At 50.1% G+C, this 18,738-nt stretch overlaps 8 protein-coding genes across 8 annotated transcripts; 5 read left to right on the forward strand and 3 right to left on the reverse strand.

The window, feature by feature from the left end:
• Positions 1–585: 585 nt before the first annotated feature.
• Positions 586–1,877, forward strand: HOO65_080397 (uncharacterized protein; the record flags this gene model as incomplete). The annotated part of the gene is made up of 3 exons (XM_071004306.1): positions 586–896; positions 955–1,154; positions 1,219–1,877. The coding sequence occupies 3 exons, from the start codon at positions 586–588 to the stop codon at positions 1,875–1,877; spliced, it is 1,170 nt and encodes a 389-aa protein (XP_070856627.1).
• A 1,547-nt stretch (positions 1,878–3,424) lies between these two features.
• Positions 3,425–5,485, forward strand: HOO65_080398 (Serine/threonine-protein kinase nak1; the record flags this gene model as incomplete). Its single annotated transcript, XM_071001552.1, has 1 exon — positions 3,425–5,485. One exon carries the CDS (start codon positions 3,425–3,427, stop codon positions 5,483–5,485), a length of 2,061 nt encoding a protein of 686 aa, XP_070856628.1.
• Positions 5,486–5,553: 68 nt separating this feature from the next.
• Positions 5,554–7,241, forward strand: HOO65_080399 (uncharacterized protein; the record flags this gene model as incomplete). The annotated part of the gene is made up of 3 exons (XM_071004238.1): positions 5,554–6,279; positions 6,326–6,366; positions 6,443–7,241. 3 exons carry the CDS (start codon positions 5,554–5,556, stop codon positions 7,239–7,241), a joined length of 1,566 nt encoding a protein of 521 aa, XP_070856629.1.
• Positions 7,242–7,383: 142 nt separating this feature from the next.
• HOO65_080400 (telomere length regulation protein) lies at positions 7,384–10,446 on the reverse strand (the record flags this gene model as incomplete). Its single annotated transcript, XM_071004140.1, has 2 exons — positions 7,384–9,542; positions 9,609–10,446. 2 exons carry the CDS (start codon positions 10,444–10,446, stop codon positions 7,384–7,386), a joined length of 2,997 nt encoding a protein of 998 aa, XP_070856630.1.
• Positions 10,447–10,817: 371 nt separating this feature from the next.
• On the forward strand, positions 10,818–12,489 carry HOO65_080401 (NEDD8-activating enzyme E1 catalytic subunit; the record flags this gene model as incomplete). Its single annotated transcript, XM_071004239.1, has 6 exons — positions 10,818–10,909; positions 10,979–11,077; positions 11,138–11,143; positions 11,202–11,281; positions 11,338–11,637; positions 11,723–12,489. The coding sequence occupies 6 exons, from the start codon at positions 10,818–10,820 to the stop codon at positions 12,487–12,489; spliced, it is 1,344 nt and encodes a 447-aa protein (XP_070856631.1).
• A 532-nt stretch (positions 12,490–13,021) lies between these two features.
• HOO65_080402 (DNA-directed RNA polymerases I and III subunit RPAC1) lies at positions 13,022–14,236 on the reverse strand (the record flags this gene model as incomplete). Its single annotated transcript, XM_071004323.1, has 2 exons — positions 13,022–14,101; positions 14,189–14,236. 2 exons carry the CDS (start codon positions 14,234–14,236, stop codon positions 13,022–13,024), a joined length of 1,128 nt encoding a protein of 375 aa, XP_070856632.1.
• A 689-nt stretch (positions 14,237–14,925) lies between these two features.
• Positions 14,926–16,529, forward strand: HOO65_080403 (NADH-ubiquinone oxidoreductase 49 kDa subunit, mitochondrial; the record flags this gene model as incomplete). The annotated part of the gene is made up of 3 exons (XM_071004246.1): positions 14,926–15,594; positions 15,684–16,425; positions 16,513–16,529. The coding sequence occupies 3 exons, from the start codon at positions 14,926–14,928 to the stop codon at positions 16,527–16,529; spliced, it is 1,428 nt and encodes a 475-aa protein (XP_070856633.1).
• A 310-nt stretch (positions 16,530–16,839) lies between these two features.
• On the reverse strand, positions 16,840–18,425 carry HOO65_080404 (ubiquinone biosynthesis monooxygenase COQ6; the record flags this gene model as incomplete). The annotated part of the gene is made up of 3 exons (XM_071004249.1): positions 16,840–18,146; positions 18,197–18,294; positions 18,361–18,425. 3 exons carry the CDS (start codon positions 18,423–18,425, stop codon positions 16,840–16,842), a joined length of 1,470 nt encoding a protein of 489 aa, XP_070856634.1.
• Between the last annotated feature and the right edge of the window lie 313 nt (positions 18,426–18,738).

The raw sequence follows: 18,738 nt of genomic DNA on the forward strand, positions 1-18,738 counted from the left end.
CTTGAATGAAGAAATTAGGCGGAATTCTGGTTACCCAGCTACAGCTTAATTTCCGGAAAAAGAGAAGCCCATAGAATCGTACTGATAAAGGGAAAGAAGAAAGAAGCTCCAGGACAACCGTCTACGTAGTGCTCAACTTGGCTAGAGTTCAGGCTCTTGCCGTATTATTTCCTTGTCGAGGAAGGTGCTCAGTCTATGAAGACTTTTCTCGCGTGCCTTCCATTCCTTTCCGAGTTTTCTTCTCAGCGGTATTCACACTTCCTTCTACGAGTTTCTACCTGTCTCTTTTCATTTATCTGCTTTCAACTCACAGTGCTAGATTCATGGTTATGAGGTAGAGGCCCGCCTCATTCACCAATCAGCCTGGAGCACGAAAGTTTCCGATCATCAAGGTACGTATGTTCCCATTGCACGACCAAATCTTTGGAACGATTTATCTGACTATAGTTATGGTATATGCTGCTGACTGGAAGTGTTGTTGTCTTGTAGACGTTGCCCTCCATCGGTGACACCTGTTGCACGAAATCTTACCTGTCCATCTCTCTCGTACTTTGCGGCTCTCATCCATTTCAAATCTCCGCAGATATGGCTGCGACTCATGGGTCTGGCACTAGAGAAGCTCCTTTGTGGTCTGGCCTAAGCAGTCGCCTTAATGAAGGACTTCCTCTAGACTCGACTGATCGCTGGCCAGAGCCTATGCGCAGAGGCGAGTTTCAGGTGCCCATGGCTATGTGGAACGTCCTAGGCAAGAAACGATTCATTGCTGCGGAGCACGCCATTGGCCCTTTGAATCTTAGCCAAGCCGAACGACGAGAGCTAGAGGAGACGTGGACCATGATACAGACGGAGGACTTGATGCTTGATCGTTATCCCCCAGAATCTCGCCCACGACCACTGTAAGATGCACAGATCTTCAAGCCTTATATTCTATGGATAGTCTTGGACTGACTCAAGATCAAGGCAGTCAATGAACTTTATTCCCGTCGGCAATGGAACAGATGGTGCTATAGAATCTCGAATTGAAGGCATTGATGAGGATGAAGAATTTCTACGCAAAGAGCAGCAAGGCAAGGCAAAGACTAGGAGCCTTAGTGATTTACTCAAACATGTGTGCTGCCTACGAAAAAAGGAATCGCCCAAGTCTCTGCCTAAACGTAAGTATACTCATGTCTAGTGCTCATTGGAATACTGCGGCTAGCATTTGCTAATGACAAACAGCTCAAGTACGCACTTTCAAGGTCAACCAGAGCCAGACGCCGCCGCCAACTCCCGAAATCCTTGCTCAAGGCTCATCCGCGACTACACAAAGCATACCCTCTCGGCGACTAATGCGCCATTCCTTGATGGCTGAATACGCCGAGTCCTGTCGAAACACGGAGCCGTCCCCTTCGTGCTATGTTTCTGGCCGATTCACCCCCAGTGAGCATCCCATATACAATTACAATCCAATCAGCCCAACTTCGAATCCTCCCATAAGTCCGGTTGAGTCGTTGTTCCCTCGCCAAATACGCCGCCCGTCCTCACGTATATCCTCTTCAGCATCTGGCGCGCAGTGTAGTGCGTTGTATGGCGGTCGTAGTAGGGACTCTGATGGAGGTTCCTTGAATACTCAGATATATAGAAGCCCAGCAATGTCTAGTGGCAGTCGAACAGTATCTGGTAGCTCTCGCTCTATGCCGGTGAAGGAGTTTCGGAATCGTGCCCCCCTCAACGGACTGGGGTTCACGGAGGCATTCAAGATGGCAAGAATGGATACTCGCATGATGGCTACGACAGACGCCCTCACAGGCCGTATCACATTGCGCACTCTGCACACGGAACCAAGGATGGGCAGTCAGGAAGCACTGCTTCTGATCTATTTGAGGCCCAACCTATAGGGTTAAGGAGCCCGCCCTCGCCACATACATCTTTTCGGGGCCCGATAATTGAAAAGCAAGGGGAAGATCCGCTGATTTTATGTCGCGACATGCTGCCTCCCCAGATTGTGGTTACCAACGGGGATCAGATTCCTAAGATGCCAAGAGGTATTGATGGTGACATAGAAAATACCGGAAACTCGCCAATTTTGCGGCTGCCATTTCTAGGGTGCGAGCTAGAAGTGAAGCACAGTGTATCCCTTCAATCGGAGCAGGAAGGGCATGATATCTCTTATTGCATTCCATCAGTACCGGAAACCGTCAAGGATCCTACGATATACGCCGATCGGGACGTGAATGGCAAGCTTGAAGAAGATGTGGCTAGCTATGGATATAAAAGTCACTGTTCTATAACAAGCGGCGTATGAGTCAAGCAAGCAGGGGAGATTACGGAGAGACATTCTGTAAGTTCATTATCATGAAAAAGGCGTTGATAAAGTCGAGCTTTTTGGTTATATAAGACGGATGGCTTCAGTCAGCTACTAAAGCCATGATATATTTTTTTTTCGAGGAGATGATTACTTTTTTGGGACGGGTTCTTTTTTTTAAAAAACTGGCTGTATCTTGATTTCGTCAATTTAGAGCCTGCGAGAGAGCAACAGGTAGCGAAAAGCAAATAGACCTGGGATACAAGAGGCTGCATGGCGGAAAGGGAGAAGAGCGGGAGAAATTTCACAGCAAGCAAGCAACATGAGTGGTTAGATGGGAGGTATCAAATCAAGGCTTGGCTGCTCGTGGCAACCGACATCTCGCTAGCTAGAAGGATCATGGACATGAGAAAGCTTACTAGCCAAAAAGAAGATGTTGAACTGTTCTTGGAGTAGTGCTTATGCGGAGCAAGGCGGGTGCACGTGTTGCTGCCGCCTTGTCTTTGGTTTAGCCTGCTTAGAAGTTGCTCTCGGCTAGGACACACGGCACAGGTGACTTTTTGCCTGCAGTAGTGATCAAAGAGACAAGATTTCGGAGTGTTAGTTGCTGGGCTTTTCTTTCCAGACTGGACTTGGATTGGAGGGTTCCCGCCTCTCCCTCTTCCTCCTTTCCCATGAACATTACACCTGTTTGTTGCTAAGCTGGGCATTTTGCCTCAACCTTTTCCTTGATTTATTTTCACTTTGTTGTTTTTTTATTTATTTTCCTTCTTCCTCTAGGTTTATTGTTCTCCTTCACGAGGCGTAGTACACATAGGAAAACCCACAGGCTGTAAAAGAAGATCATAGGAGACGAGGAGTCTGACAAGAGCTATTTCTTGCTAATAATAGGTATGTCTTCTTGTTAGTTCTGAGTAGCTGTTGTGTCCTACTGGCGTTTGTCTTTTCTCTTGTAGCTAAAATCTCCTAGTTGCACTAGCTTTCGTTTGCTTTTTTTCACTTTGCCCTTTATCTTTATATCCATATCACTTACTGTTGCAGTCGCAGGAAAGGAGAGACATTTCAGCCTCACAAGGTATCAAGAAACCCTATCTCATCTAAGCCACGTGGAATCAGAGTAGTTACTCTTTTTTTCGTGCTATGGATTCAAGACAAACGGCACCTGTTGGTGTAAACGGAAGTGACGACACCCACGATCACAGCAACTGCAATTTTAAGCGCCACCATCAGACTGCAGTGCAAAACGCGTCCCTGCCAGCAGCTGAACCAAGCGCTTGCGAATGCGGGAGTAATGGAGGGGGTATCTTCCAGGACGCCTGTGATTCCCAGAACTTAGAGCATCCAACTAAACAAGCCGTGCCGCTACTCCAGAATGCCCCAGCCTGGACTTCTGCTAGCCATCAGCAAGACCCCACCCACCGGCAGCCAGGCAGTCGCAGTGACGTACAAGCAACTACTTCTCAGTATCGCTCTAGCACTAGACACCCTCCTCCCCAATCCCCTTTACATGGAAAGGCTACCGTCGCCCACCAATGGCCTGCCTCTGAACTCCTACGCCCTACGATCCATCGTGGACCTGTTAATGCTCAGCTTCAGCTCCACCCTCACGGAAAAGCTGCCGACGGTCATGCTAAAAGCCATGCTCAAATCCATAACATCCAAGCAGCACGAGACTTGGCTCCTGCTGCCTTGCGCAGCGGCTCACTTAACTCGTCGTCTTCGTCGTCCATTGCACCATTGGTGGCTTCGGCTGTGCCCCCAAATTATGCCTCGCTTCGCTTGAATCAACCTCGTCTATCAGCAGCTAAGCAAAAGGCCCTCGAAGATGCCAAAAAAATGCAGGCACGAGTTCTCGCTGAGGCTGCCGAGTCAAAGACTGACCCTCCACCATACGTATTGGAGGAGCTAGTCGGCAAAGGTAGCTACGGTCGGGTTTATCGTGCAAGAAAGCGCCTAGCAACCCGAAATAAAGCTGCATCCTCGTCTTCAGTTTCTGCAGAGAACCATGCTGGCCAAATTGTCGCCATTAAGATCATAGACATTGAAGCGAGTGACCGGGCAAATCCTGTTCCTCGCATGGCCAATTCGTACCAGGACTTCCTCAAAGAGGTTGAGGCTCTGAGGCGATTAGAGAGCCAAGGCGCTCGGAATATCAACCACATAATCGAGTTCCTGGGTGTTGGTCGCACTGTATGGATGGTCACTCAGTACTGTGGTGGTGGCAGTGTGGCCACACTAATGAAACCAGTGAAGCCGCATGGTCTAGACGACAAGTGGATTATCATTGTTCTGCGCGAGGTTGCCGAGGCCTTGAGCTGGGTTCACCGTGCGGGGATCATCCACCGTGACATCAAATGTGCAAACGTCTTAGTCCATGAAAATGGTGGCGTGCAACTAGCCGACTTTGGCGTGGCTGCTGTAATGAACGAATACAGCTGGAAGGATAGCGAGCAAAAGGATAAGCGGTCAACCGTTGTTGGCACGCCGCACTGGATGGCGCCCGAGCTTCTGGACAACTGGGGCCAGAAGACATATGGATCTGAAGTGGATATTTGGTCGTTCGGCGCCATGGCTTTTGAGATGGCCACCGGAATGCCGCCCAACGCGATGGAAAATATTGGGGCTCGACCTGAAGCCCTTGCACAGTCTCTGCGGACAGCCCCTCCACGCCTTAATGGAATGTATTCCGAAGACCTGGCGAGCCTAGTCGAGTTTTGTCTGCAGGTAGACCCAGACCACCGACCATCTATTGACGTCATAAAACAGCACCCGTATATTGCTGGCACCGAGATAACGTATCCGACGTCAGCACTGACAAATCTAGTCGCTTTGTTTAAGTTCTGGGAGGCACACGGCGGGAGCCGTGATTCGCTGTTCATGGGTCCGGGTGGCCAGTTACGCAAGGGCTCTAAGTGTTCGCAGAATTCGCGTAGCTCTCTTGGCTCAGTCAACGCCGATGGTGCATACAGCAGCTGGGATTTTGGGTCTCGTGAGTCTGGCTGGGACACCATGGACGGCTCTAAAGGGTCAATTGGGAGCTTTGGCGACAGCACGCCGAATGTGATTCGTCGCAATTCTTCAGCAAGCTCGATCACGCCACGACAGACACAGAACCAGGCCCCAAAGCAGCAGGACCAATATCACCCTCAACGAAAACCCCAGCAGCCACCCAAAAAAGAGGAACAGTCCCCCCCTTACTGAGCGGAGCCTCTCGTCGCTTCAATGAAATCCGCGTCAAGCGCCCTATTGAACGCATCTTCGATCATACTATGACAGGCTATAACGAAGCTTCATGTCTGTACTATCTTAGGATGTATAATACAGGCAGCTCTAAAAACATATTGATGCCCCCTCCTCCCCCTCGTAATGTTGCTCCGTTAGCTCAACGCGGGCCTGAGTCTGCACGCCAGTCATTGATTGACCTAGATCTTTCTTTTGCTATCGACCTTAACCGCCCTCTAGACTCCACTTCCCAAATCACTAATCATGCTTCCGACCCCTCTGCCCCGTTAGGAACTATACCCGACACTATCGTCGGACCTAGTGATGGTAATCAATCTCATGTGGATATCCCACCTATTGAAAATCTTACTGTTGATCATCCAGCAACAGCTTTGCGAAGACCTACACGAGACTGGCAGTTCCCCATCAACCTTCCTTCCCAGGCCTCGCAGACTTCGCAGCCTGAGTCAAACTTGCAGAGCTCAGTTGCTCCTACTATTGTTTCCTCAGTGATACCCCCAGCCCTAGGGCCTCAGGTCCAAGACCCTGCATTATTAGAAGACAGTGATTTCTTTGAGTCTAATCTTAGCACTGAGCCACGGAAGACCACTATACTACCTATTATCAACGCTAGCTATCCTTCTGTTCCAGTTTCACCCAAAACACAGCATGTCACTCAGATGGTGGAAGTTGAGGCTAGTCAGTCGGCCGAAGCGACAAATGATACTGCTCTAGTTGAGGAACCTACAAGAAAGACCGCTGAAGATGGAAGGGTTAATCTCAATCTCAATCTTGACCCCGATCTACGGACAGCCCCAGTGCCCTTCTGTCATCCTCGCCCGGTGCCGCTACCCCCCTCAGTAGGTCTCATTTCTCACCGTCCACTACACAAACAGCACGCGCGTTCAAAGACGGCCCTCCTATAAATAGTCCTAGTTTCTTTTCCTCTACTAGAAAACCGCTCAACTTCGAAGATGCTTCCAAAGTGGCTGTCTATGATGTGCGTCGCGACTCAACTGCCCCCATTGACTATGACAATGTCCAGTACATCCCACGGGATGTTGACTTTTCCGAAGAAGAGTTGGAGTTTCTCCGTAGACCCATGGTGCAGCTTCCCACTTCCGGGAATGGCTACACACTGCCGCCATGTGGCCAAGAGCGCCACCCCTCATTATATTACACTGGTAACACTGAATCCGAGCAATTATATTCGACTTGCACGCCACCAACGCACGCAAGCCATTCAGCTATGCCTTCACTTAGCACCATTGACTCCTCGCTGGACTCGTCGCATGGAAGTAGAGATTACGGCGAATATTTTTCTGGTCATGAAAACTTGCCAAGTCACGAGTCGGTTACAGACTATTCTACTCAGTCCGATGTCCATATCCCACATGACACCGAAAATTTACCCCCGTCACCACTATCGCCACTCTCTCCCATGACATACCAGTCATCACACAAAACCTTCCCGCCCGCAGCGTCTAGTGAAGCGCTAGGCGGCGGGCTAAAGAATCCATGGACAGAGAGCCAAATCCCAACGGCCTTCCACCCCTCTTTTATAGCAGGCCATCATGCGCAAGGCACTAGTCACAGTGATGGCGATCGCGGTGAGCTGAATCGGAACTTTGTTTTTGGTGGTGATCGTGAATATATGGGACGCCACGGCTTAGGTGCTAAGGATAGGCAGCTAGACGCCCAATTCGAAAAAAAGGGATGTGGTAAAAAAGGATGAAAGATGCCATGGCTATCATTATTATAAAATTCAAGACAAAAAGATAATAAAAAGAACAAAAACATATTATTGCTATCGAGCCGAGTCTATTTTGTTCGCACGCACACACACACACACACACACACACCAACCTCTAACAGGTTCAAATCATTCCCATATCCCCCATCAGCAGTGCCTGATATCTCTCCACCGCCTCTCTCAGCCGGATAAGCACCGCTGCTGCCAGCATCTTGACATGGTTCTCCTCACCTGCACCCTCACCGCCCCTCAAACCCCCAAAAACTCCCGCAGCCCACTCCTGTGTCTCAACGACACGACGCCCATGCGTTTCACATAGCTCGCGCATGCGATTCTCGTTGACCTCCAACAATGCCGCAAAGGCTGTCAATAATGCGCCGGCGACATTAATATGCGTAGCAGCCGTGCCACGTAGCATTAGTAGCACGTCCCATAGTTCAGTCGTCATTTGCGGTAGGGCTAAAGTCGACGGACCAGCAGCATGTAGCAGAATGGCAAGAGTTTTAGCTGCAGTGGCAAGTAAGAAGGGATGTTGGGAAAAAACAGAGGCTCGAATATGAATTGCGTGCTGGAGGTGGGCAGTCAGTGGGAAGAAGAAGGAGGCGGCAATGAGCGAAGCAGTGGTGTTGGGGATAGAGCGGACTTTAGGCCGCGACAGGTTCTGGCGTGTGATTGTGCCGCGCAATGTAGAGAGCTTAAGCGCGTCAGGCCCATTCTTAGTGTCGGCAGCCGAGGCGGCTATAGGAGCAATAAACGATTCAGTGAGGTCTCTTACAATAGCATCAAGGGATGACGGTGGAAGAGCCTTAAGATCAGCTCCATGAGGGCGTGAGGGGGTTTGTTCTGTAGATATCAGTAGCGGCGATGCAGAGCCGAGTGTGGGGGCACTATCAAGATAGAGCTTTTCTATCTTCTGAGGTAGTCTCTTGGAGGGGAACTGTGCTGCCTCAGCATACTTTGAGTTGTCAATGCCTGCTAGTTCTCTCACACCCAAACCAATCGCCGCTAGAACACTGGCCCTCTGGGCCAAAGAATAGTCGGCCTCGAAAACACCACGTGAAAGAATAGGTCCCACGATTTTAGGTTGTGCCACAACAAGTGCGATCATACCCTCGAGTCGCTGCTGATAGAACTCTTCTATTTCAAACGAGTCGTTCATCCCTGCTAAAATCGTGGCAAGCTCGACCGCGTGGTCTGATACCTCAGTGCCATAGTTAGCTTTGCGGCGGATTAAAAGCGCAGCATTGGCGAGAGCTAGCTTCTGCTTATCAAAAGACTCTGTATCGCGAAAGTATTCCATAAGTGTGCGGATGTAGACGGGGGCTTTTGGCTTGTTGCGTGACACCAGGGTCGCATCCTCCTCAGAGTCCTCAGCATCGGAGTCTGGCTTTGCGTAGGCTTGGAGGTCTTCATCTTCGCTTTCGGAGTCTACTTCTTGGATAATTGGCTTAACCTTGTTAGGGATTGTGGCGGTAGGTTTCTTCAGCTGTTTCTTTTTAGCTACTGGCTGAGAAGAAACCATGGTATTTGCGGCATTGTTCTCCGCTTGAGGAGACTGGAGAATAGAGTCGATAGGGCCACCCTCATCGGACACGTAACATAATCCCTTTAGCCAGGCCACGTCGTCAGCCTCAGTCTCCTCCATACCAAAGTTTAGCGTGTTTTCCTTGTCCACTAATCCAGACAAAGCCTCGCCAATAGCCATGCCCAAAATTCGGGCGCGAGCATTCGACGCCGCTAATCTATTCGACACAAGCTGCAAGTAGGGGCTACTACGCAACATGGTCCTGAGTTTCATAGGGTTTTGGCGGAAAACATAGCCCCCTGCTAGAATCAGTGCCTGCGCATGAACCTCTTGTTGTAGTATCGGCGCATGGCCAATGTACAGCTTGTCCCCAAACTGTATCGTTAGCTTTTCAAGCATTTGGTTTAGAGCCTCGCAATCTTGGGAGACAGCTGCAATTACTGCTCTGCGGATGGAAATGCCACTCCCAAGTCCAGCCCCGCTTGGAGAAGTGAGCCATGCGATTAGATACTCAGTACGTAGCCCATTGTTCGCTACTAATGTCCGTATCAATGTAGTTACAGCAGAGATCTGAGTGTTCGGTAGAGTGTCCTCAGAATAAACTCCTTGAAGCCGATTGTTTGCCAGGAATGACAGAAGGCTATCCGAGATACGTCTTTGGTCTGCGGACGGCAACTCCTTAGTAAGAGTTATAAAAGCTTCCGTTTTGCTATCCGAAGAAAGTAGGAGCCTTTCAAAGACCTCCGTCAGTATAGTGTCTAGGGCATGTTAGTTCTTTGCTTAGTGAATGTAAAAGCCAGGGGGGGGTCGTGGGTCCTCCTCACCTTGGTAGCCTAGTCTCATTGACCGAGACAGCAAATCACTACAGATTTTTGCATCTTCAGCAGTATTCTGCTTTTGCCAGGCAACTATGTTGCGGGCAAGCCACAAGGAATAGTCCTTTCCGCCCCCAACCCAAGACGATACTGATCTGTCTCTCCCAGCTAGTGACTCTGCCTCGGCCGTAACTTGGACGATATGGCCACTTCCCAGCGTCGAAGCAAGCTGCTGGGCTAAAATTCTCCTCTGAGTCAGATTTGAAACTCCTGATATCCGCTTCCACAGAACAGATACGAACAGATCTGGCTTTAGCAAAGCAGAGAGAATATCTAGCAAGACGCCAAAGTTTAAAGCGAAGTCCGGTCTTTTGGGGCCCTGGCTCTCGGCCTTGGCTTCCTGGATCAATGCCCGAAGCTGGCTAAGCAAAGCATTTATGCCTGCGAGACTCTGTAGCGCCAGCAAAAATTCCATGACATCTTTGCTCGGCTGGCCTTCGAGGGACCCTTCCTGGAGTAAGGCCCAGTAGTTTGGGGCAACTTCGGTCACCAACACATGGCAAATCTGTGAGTTTATAGCATTGTGAGTGTGGATTTTCGAGGATGAATTGACATAGCGAAGGACTGCGATGACTTCATAGTACTCAGGCTGGCACTTGAGTGTCTCAAGGGCATCTTCCAGCGATCTGATAGCACCGTGCTTCTCCGCAGCCGATGCCAGATCCTTGTGTGCTTGTGGCCGTGAGGGCGCTGTTGTTGGTTTCGACGAGGAAAGCGTAAATAGTGAGTCTTCCTTATCAGGCTTCTGATTGTATGTAGTGCTAACAGCGGTGAGAAAGTTTTCCATGGCGACAGAAATGAATAGAGGCGATAGGTAGCAAGGCTACGTTGAGGTCCGAAACGGGGACCACATGGGCTAAGCTCTCAAGGGTTTGACGGCTTTTGCAAGGGTTTAGCCTTAAATGTAAGGTTCGACGGAATGTCAACGCCCCACTCTTTCCGTTTGTAAAGAACCTCCACGCAAGGCCCCACTTAATCAATCACCCTGACCAAATGCCTAAAAGCTTCAAAAGCTTAAAGCTTCAAGCTCCACCAGAGCTTTCCACCTCCCGCTTGACCTCCCTAGCATTAAGCTTTATAGCCTCTAGGAAAGTTGCGGTCTTGCTTTGCAGCTTACTTTGGCTTCCTCTCTCTCTCCTACTCACATTAACCCTCGCAATGTCTACTACCTCAACTCCAACAAAAGGACAAACTGTCACTCTAACCCTGAACCAATCAACAGGGCCTAGCGTCATGGGTACCAATAGATGGTTCGTCAATAGGGCTTGAATATAGCCGCTCTGAATAGGCTCTAAACAATATGCTCATGCGCCCTATAGGAAATACGTTGACCATATCCGAACAACGGGGGGTCCGTTTACTGATCCCGATGCCTTGACTGTCGAGGCACTTAGCGGTTTTGACAGCGTCAAGGTCTTGTAAGTCTATGTGTATCTTTGCTATCGCCATATTCCTGGTTACTAATACCCTTTATCTAGAGTCATGTAAGATCAAACTGAGTCTGCGCGCCATCTTTCTAAGCCTAATATCTTTTGTCTTTAGTGGTGCAGGTGGTCTGGGCTGTGAGATCCTCAAGAACCTCGCTATGTCCAAGTTTACGGATATCCACGTTGTCGATATGGGTTCGTTTCGGGATCCATCCCTCATTGTTAGGCTACATCTCACTAACCGTTAACAGACACAATCGACATATCCAATCTCAACCGCCAGTTTCTCTTTCGTCAATCGGATGTTGGCAAATTCAAGGCCGAAGTAGCAGCCAGGTTTGTTGAGTCTAGGGTCAAGGGTGTCAAAATTACACCACACAACTGCCGCATTCAGGACCTTGACCAGGAATTTTACAAGCAGTTTACTCTGGTAATTTGCGGGCTTGACAGTATCGAGGCCCGTCGATGGATGAATGCAATGCTGGTATCCATTGCAGAGGAAGGCGATGGTCCGGAGTCACTAAAGCCCCTGATTGATGGTGGCACTGAAGGTACGCACGAATATACCAACCACTGCAGTATCATTAACTCGCATTCTAACATACTTCCTCACCTCTCCCTCACCCCTCAACACAGGCTTTAAGGGCCAGGCCAGGGTTGTGCTTCCAGGCTTCACTTCATGTTTAGAGTGCCAGTTAGACATGCACGCGCCACGCCCAGCTGTTCCTCTTTGCACCATCGCCTCTATTCCTCGCCAACCCGAGCACTGCATTGAATGGGCACATGTTATTGCCTGGGATAACGAAAGCCCTTTTCCATCTCTTGACAAAGACGACCCCGAGCACGTAACCTGGCTGTACCAAAAGGCCTTGACGCGAGCCCAAGAGTTCAATATTCCAGGAGTGACATATTCCCTAACACAAGGCGTGATTAAAAACATAATTCCCGCTATTGCCTCCACCAACGCTATCGTCGCAGCTGCCTGCTGCAACGAGGCTTTCAAGATTGCGACGAGCTGTGCGCCTTCATTAGGCTTTGAAGATAACTATATGATGTATTCTGGTAACGACAGCGTCTATACTTATACGTTCAAACATGAAAAAAAGCCAGACTGCCCCGTCTGCGGTAACGAGTCTCGACCCTTACAGGTCAATCCTAAGATGACTTTAGAAGAGCTCAAGGAGTCTTTCGCTACACGGCCCGAGGCCCAGCTAAAGAAGCCCTCATTCAGAGCTCAGGGCAAGACGCTCTACATGCAATCACCCCCCAGCTTAGAGGAGCAAACGAGACCTAACCTGGCCAAGACGCTTCTTGAGCTAGGCTTAGAAGATAGACAGGAACTGATTGTGACAGACCCTGCCTTTGCAACCGAGTTTGCCTTCTTCCTCAAGTTCAGAGAATGAGGATCACAAGGATGAATAGCTTTTTATGGGGAGACAGAACAAGAAGAACAAGACACTAATCGGCAAATCAGACACATGGGGGTTATGATATACGCAAGACCAAGACTAGGAGGCATTCTGCTCTCATCAGAGCTCTTCTTGATCCATAGAACGAGTGCTTTTCGGCCTCAGCTATTATTCGAGCACGTGGTCGGTAGTGTGCTTATATTCAGGAATACGCGCTATATATCACGAAAGAAACCAAGTACAAGGCTGAAATGTACACATCTTGTCTCATGTGATAGTTCATAAATGACAGACTATAGAAATGCAAGTTGAAATCCCCAACTCCAACAATAGTGGTAAAGCGCAGTAACAAAAAAAAAGACACCTCCGCTCTTCGCCTCCCGCACTCCCCTTTCCCAGTGTATCCAAAGTCGCTCAATCTCCCCCGCGGGATCTGTCCTGATAGGCTATGCGCCCCGCCCTTTCTTGTTCCGAATCGGCTGTTCGATCGTTTTATTCTTTCGCCAACTTCTAGTCCCTCTCCTTCTTACCGGCACATGCCAACAACCTGCTTCTCCAGGATCTGGCATTTGCGCTTGAGCACAACTAGCGCTTCCAGGAATAGATCTTCGCTATCCCACTGACCAGCGCTCTCTATGGAGTAAATAAAATGGTCTCTCTTGCGGCCTAGATGCACCTTATCCTTGAACTCAGGGTGGCGCAAGCACTCACGGCTAACAGTGTCCTTCATAGCATCTAGTACAACTGCCTTTTGTTCGCCCTCATGGCCCTCATAGCCGCTGCCAACCTCCGAAGACTCGGCTGCTGAGACGGGCTCCAGGCCAATGACGCCCTTGGGGAAGCACTTTTGGAACTTGAGGGCATCGGCACCGAGGATGGGCTTCTTGATATCGATGACGGGCATGAGGCGATAGGTGGCGGGGCAGACAGGCGAGAACTTTGCGTGGTCAGACCCGAGGCCCTTGTGCATGTGCACCTCACACTTGATGGCCTGAGGTGGGCGCAGCTTGGCAATCAAGATGTCCGGGTTGACAGGAGCAATGGCGTTTTCGCCAGAAAAATACTCGGATTGGCGACCACTAGGCACAAACTGTAGATCCCGTGCATACACATTGGCATGGTTGTACAGCTTCTCGGGGTCGGTCTCGTCCTCGGCGGCATCGGGGTTGTGAGTGCACTGCACATCGAGACGCAGGCAGACGGTATTGTAATCGAAGAGGTTGGCATACATATCCTCCCCGGGCTCAGGCTTTTTGTAGTCCTTGATGAAGTTGAGAAGACCCTCCTTGCCACCCTTGAAGGGGATCAGACCTAGACGATGGGCGAGCACCTCATCCTGGATGACGGAGGTGTTGTCGTCGTAGAAAACAGTCTCGATGGCCAGCGTCGGGATTTCAGCAATAATAATGCGGCGGATAGCGTTGGCGATAGAGGCGTCGATACCAATTACGCTAAAGGACATGTTGTGCTGCTTGTGAGTGTGCACTTTGATCGAGAGGCCATCGCGGAAGGCCTCCAGTGAAAAGGCATTGTCCTCGCCGGGGTAGTGTCCAGGGAAGTCAGTAGAAGAGACATGGGCAACGGTCTCAGCATTGACATCGATAAGCTGTGAGAAGGATAGTGAGTAGAAAGGAATTAAATACGGCCACGGCCATGATAGTCGTAGGGAGAACGATTTTAGGACTCAGCATACCTTACGGCGCTCGGCCTCAGCGGTGCTAGGGATGTTTGAAGGCGACATTATGGGCAATGTGTTGTTCTGTACCGCTACTATTCTCTTACTCTCAGCCTTAGAAAAGTCAGTGGAGGGCGATCTTCAAGATCAAATAGCGTCAGCTTCATAATCAATCTGCAAAAAGGCAAGAAACTTTTTTCTACTGATGGGATCGCTAATCGATAAGAGAACATTGTAACTTAAAGTGGGGAGGGGTGTGTATAGATAGTCTCCGCTTTACCACATAGCTCTTAGTAATATGCGTATATCCAAAATCTTTGCATGATCCGGGGCTTTGCACCAAAACCACGCATTCGACTACCCCAGAAAACGGCAAAAAGCCGGCTATCCAATCGAACTGCCCCATTATCAATCCACTATCAAGGATCGTGCCTCTAGTTCTATCCCCCCCAGCAAAGCAAAGCAAAGGCGGCCAAGGCCAGCTCAAGCACCAACACCATTATCCATCCCATAATTCGGGGCTGTAAGCCAATTCCGATCCATTTTGCGATCTGTTGCTCTCTGTCTATCAATTCTTGATGACCGCCTTGAGACCAGCTAAATTGGTGCCTCCTGGTTTCTGTTACTAAAGTCACCTCCAGCGTTTTTCTGTGAGCGAGATATCCGCCTCAGCTCCGAAGATTTTGCCTTGCCTCGCTCGGGCTCCGTTCAGTTTTCGCTTATCCAGCTACTTGATCCCCTTGATTCCGTTCATTATGGCCTCTCTCTACCGGCTAGCAAGCCGTGGAGCTTCTGTTGGCACCCGTCTTGCCCGCTTCCCCGTGAAGACCTCGGCTTTTGCGGCCCCACGGCCGTTCTCGACCACAATTCGCCGCCGTGCCGATGTATACCAGGGCACCCGTCTGCTGCCTACCGATGCTGATTTCGTGTCATCTGGCGATCCGTATGAGGGTCCGACGCCGCCTGGTGAGCAGGTCAAACGCGCCCGCGAGCGCTCGGAGGATATTTCCCACCGCAAAATCCGACATTACACGGTTAACTTTGGTCCTCAACATCCCGCTGCCCACGGTGTGCTACGTCTAATTCTCGAGCTTGAAGGAGAAACCATCGTTCGTGCTGATCCTCATGTCGGCCTGCTACACCGCGGTACCGAAAAGCTTATTGAGTACAAGTCGTACATGCAGGCACTGCCATACTTTGATCGCCTAGACTACTGTTCAATGATGACCAACGAGCAGTGCTTCTCTCTTGCCGTTGAAAAAATCCTGAATATTGAGGTCCCGGAACGCGCCCAATATATTCGTACTTTGTTTGGAGAAATCACCCGTGTTCTCAACCACCTCATGTCTGTTCTCTCGCACGCCATGGATGTCGGTGCTCTAACGCCGTTCCTATGGGGGTTCGAAGAGCGTGAAAAGCTCATGGTAAGCCCAGACACTACACACACTCACCCACCCAAGTGATCGAAAATTGGAAATTGAGAAAGTGCTAATGCCCTCTCCCCCTTCTCCAGGAATTCTACGAGCGTGTATCCGGTGCTCGTATGCATGCAGCCTATGTCCGCCCTGGTGGCGTCCACGAAGACATTCCTCTTGGTCTTTTGGACGACATCTACGGCTGGGCTACACAGTTTGGCGACAGAATCGATGAGACCGAAGAAATGCTGACAGACAACCGTATCTGGATCGACCGTCTGCAGGGGGTTGGTGTTGTGCCTGCCGCTGAGGCTCTAAACCTGTCATTCACCGGTGTGATGCTCCGTGGATCGGGTGTGCCTTTTGACATCCGCAAGAACCAGCCTTACGATGCCTATGACAAGGTCGAGTTTGACGTGCCGGTTGGTGCCAATGGCGACTGCTACGACCGCTACCTCTGCCGCATGGAGGAGTTCCGCCAGTCACTACGCATCATCCACCAGTGCCTAAACCAAATGCCTGAAGGCCCTGTCCGCGTCGAAGACTACAAGATCTCACCCCCGCCGCGTACTGCCATGAAGGAGAACATGGAGGCTCTAATTCACCACTTCCTGCTTTACACCAAAGGCTACTCCGTACCTCCGGGTGAGACCTACTCAGCCATTGAGGCACCCAAGGGTGAGATGGGCGTGTATCTCGTCAGTGACGGTACCGAGCGGCCATACCGCTGCTCCATCCGTGCCCCTGGCTTTGCCCACCTTGGTGGCTTCGACCACGTTTGCCGCGGCCATCTGCTTGCCGATGCTGTTGCAGTTATTGGTACTATGGATCTAGTGTTTGGTAAGTTTTACAGTTATTGACGACAAGCAACTATTTGTTCATTTTTCTAAAGCAATTTGCATGCTAACAATTTTCATAATATAATAGGCGAGGTCGATCGGTAGAGAACGAAACAGAAACAGCGCCCTTTCAACAAAAGAAAGGCATTACCACAGATAATAAGAATTACAGCTCTTGTAGAATACGGTCCGGTTGTATACAAACTACAAATGAGGGGACCCCAGTATATACTGTATTGAAGTTTCCTTTCACCTTCCTTGCGGTAACCATCGTTGTTTTTATTAGCGTACCCTTTTTTTTCGTTTGCCCGCTCTATCCTTTATTCTCTATTGTGCATATGTATTGTTCATTTTGAACAAGTGGTAGTACTTTTCTTTCGCCTCACTCTTTAGACTGCTAGTCCCATGCTCAACTCTATAGCAATTTGGCTCCGCTACCAGACGCCTTCTCCATGAAAAAGTTCTTCAATGGCCTCAAAGCGTTGACTGCAGCCAAACCTGCCGATCTTAATGGGACAATAGGTCCAGAGCCAAACGAGTATAGCTTATGCAGCTTATCACAAACGCCCATCAAGACATGGTTAGCAGCGTAGCGCTCAGCGTTGTACGGCTCCAGTGATAGAATCGAGCCGATATCTTGGCCGTGTAACACTGCACTTTCAATAGCACGCACCAAGCTCTGCACATCTCCCTGGCCCTGGTTCAAGCCTTGGCCTGCCAGTGGATGCACACTATGAGCCGCATCTCCGATCAGCGCAATACGCTCGGCAATATACGTGTCTGCATGACGTAGCTTAAGAGGGAAAGAAGCCACGGTGCCCTCCTGCACAGCAGTCACTGTCTGTGGCACGGCAAGGCGGTCAAACGGCGTGTGCTGCAGCCTCCACTCAAGCTCGCCCTGCTGGGCATTTGGTGTGGTAAGCGTATGCATAAAATCAATATCAACAGGCCCCAGGCGGAATCCCGCATTAACCAGTGCCACAAAATCAGGTGGTGAGAGACTCTTAAGGAATGCCGCGCGCTCAGGCGTTGTTGACCAGACCAGCGTGGCAAAACGCCCCGGCAGCGGAAGCATGGCCATAGGGCCTGAAGGGAGGAAACGCTGGTATGCGGTCTTGCGGTCGGCACCACCCCAGCCGTCGCCCTCGAGTTCAAGCGTGGCGACCACGCCGTGGCGCTCGTAGTCCCAGCCACGCGTCTCAATATTGGCAAACGTACGTACTGGGGAATTCGCCCCATCAGCGCCGACTAGCAAACGTGCCCAAAGCCTTTGGCCGCTGGAAAGATTGACAACGGGCCATTGGCTCAGATCATGGTCGTTAGTCTTTTCGCCGTAAGCAATACCAGCGACTTTAGCGCCATCAAATACACTTACCTGACCAAGCTGCTCAATCCGTGAAAGCAGACCTTGGGTCAGATTCAGGTTCTCTGTCATGAATGCAATGGTTTGGTCACCCGTGGGAGAGTGGCTTCCATCCCAGTCAAACTCGATGCGCGCATCGGACACACCGTCCCATACTTGCATTTCCTGATATTCCTGCACACGCTCCCGCTTCAAGTGAGACCAAGCACCAATCTGATCGAGATATTCGGCTGACGTAGGTGTAAGAGAGCTGCAGCGGTTGCTAAATTTGTCTAGTGGCATGGACCACGAACGGAGCTTAGATAGATCCTGAGCCTCAACCAAGGCAACTCTCAGTCCAGCAGTAGTAGAATTAGCACCTGCTAGAAGTTAGTATGAGCTTTTACTCAGCCTAGAAAGGGTAGCCTACGAAGAGCAGCCAAGAGACTGAGACCTGCTGGACCACCGCCAACACATACTACATCGTAGATATCAGGCTCATTGGGCTTGGTGCTAGCAGTAGCCACACTGTATTGTCGATTTACATAGCGAGTGCATGGCTGTAGGTAGCTGCAACACGATGGCGCCGCTGACAGTGGTCTCGATATTCGTGATGAAGCTCTGAACTGAGCAGTTCGTGCGAGAGTTCGGGCTAGCATATAGGGCAGTGGGAGTGCAGACAAAGATATATCCAAAATAACCAAGTAGAAAAATGATTAAAAATCAAGCCTAGCGTTATTGTTGCTTAATAGTCTACACACAACATAGCTTGACTTGTACGTACGACATCAAGCAAAACAAAGCTCATAACTCATGCCATAATCCATAATCCATAATCCTTTTAGCTCATATGTGGCTGAGACGTAAGCTCAAAGTGTGGCGCAGTGTCGTCATTTTCTTTATATGCCGTTTTCAGGACAAGATGCGTGCGGCGTCGTCTACCAATCTGTCACTGGTCTTCTAACCCTTGAA

The sequence above is a fragment of the Ceratocystis lukuohia genome (genome assembly GCF_044167205.1).
Source record: "Ceratocystis lukuohia strain C4212 chromosome Unknown Supercontig8_pilon, whole genome shotgun sequence".
In the NCBI taxonomy this organism is placed as follows: domain Eukaryota; kingdom Fungi; phylum Ascomycota; class Sordariomycetes; order Microascales; family Ceratocystidaceae; genus Ceratocystis; species Ceratocystis lukuohia.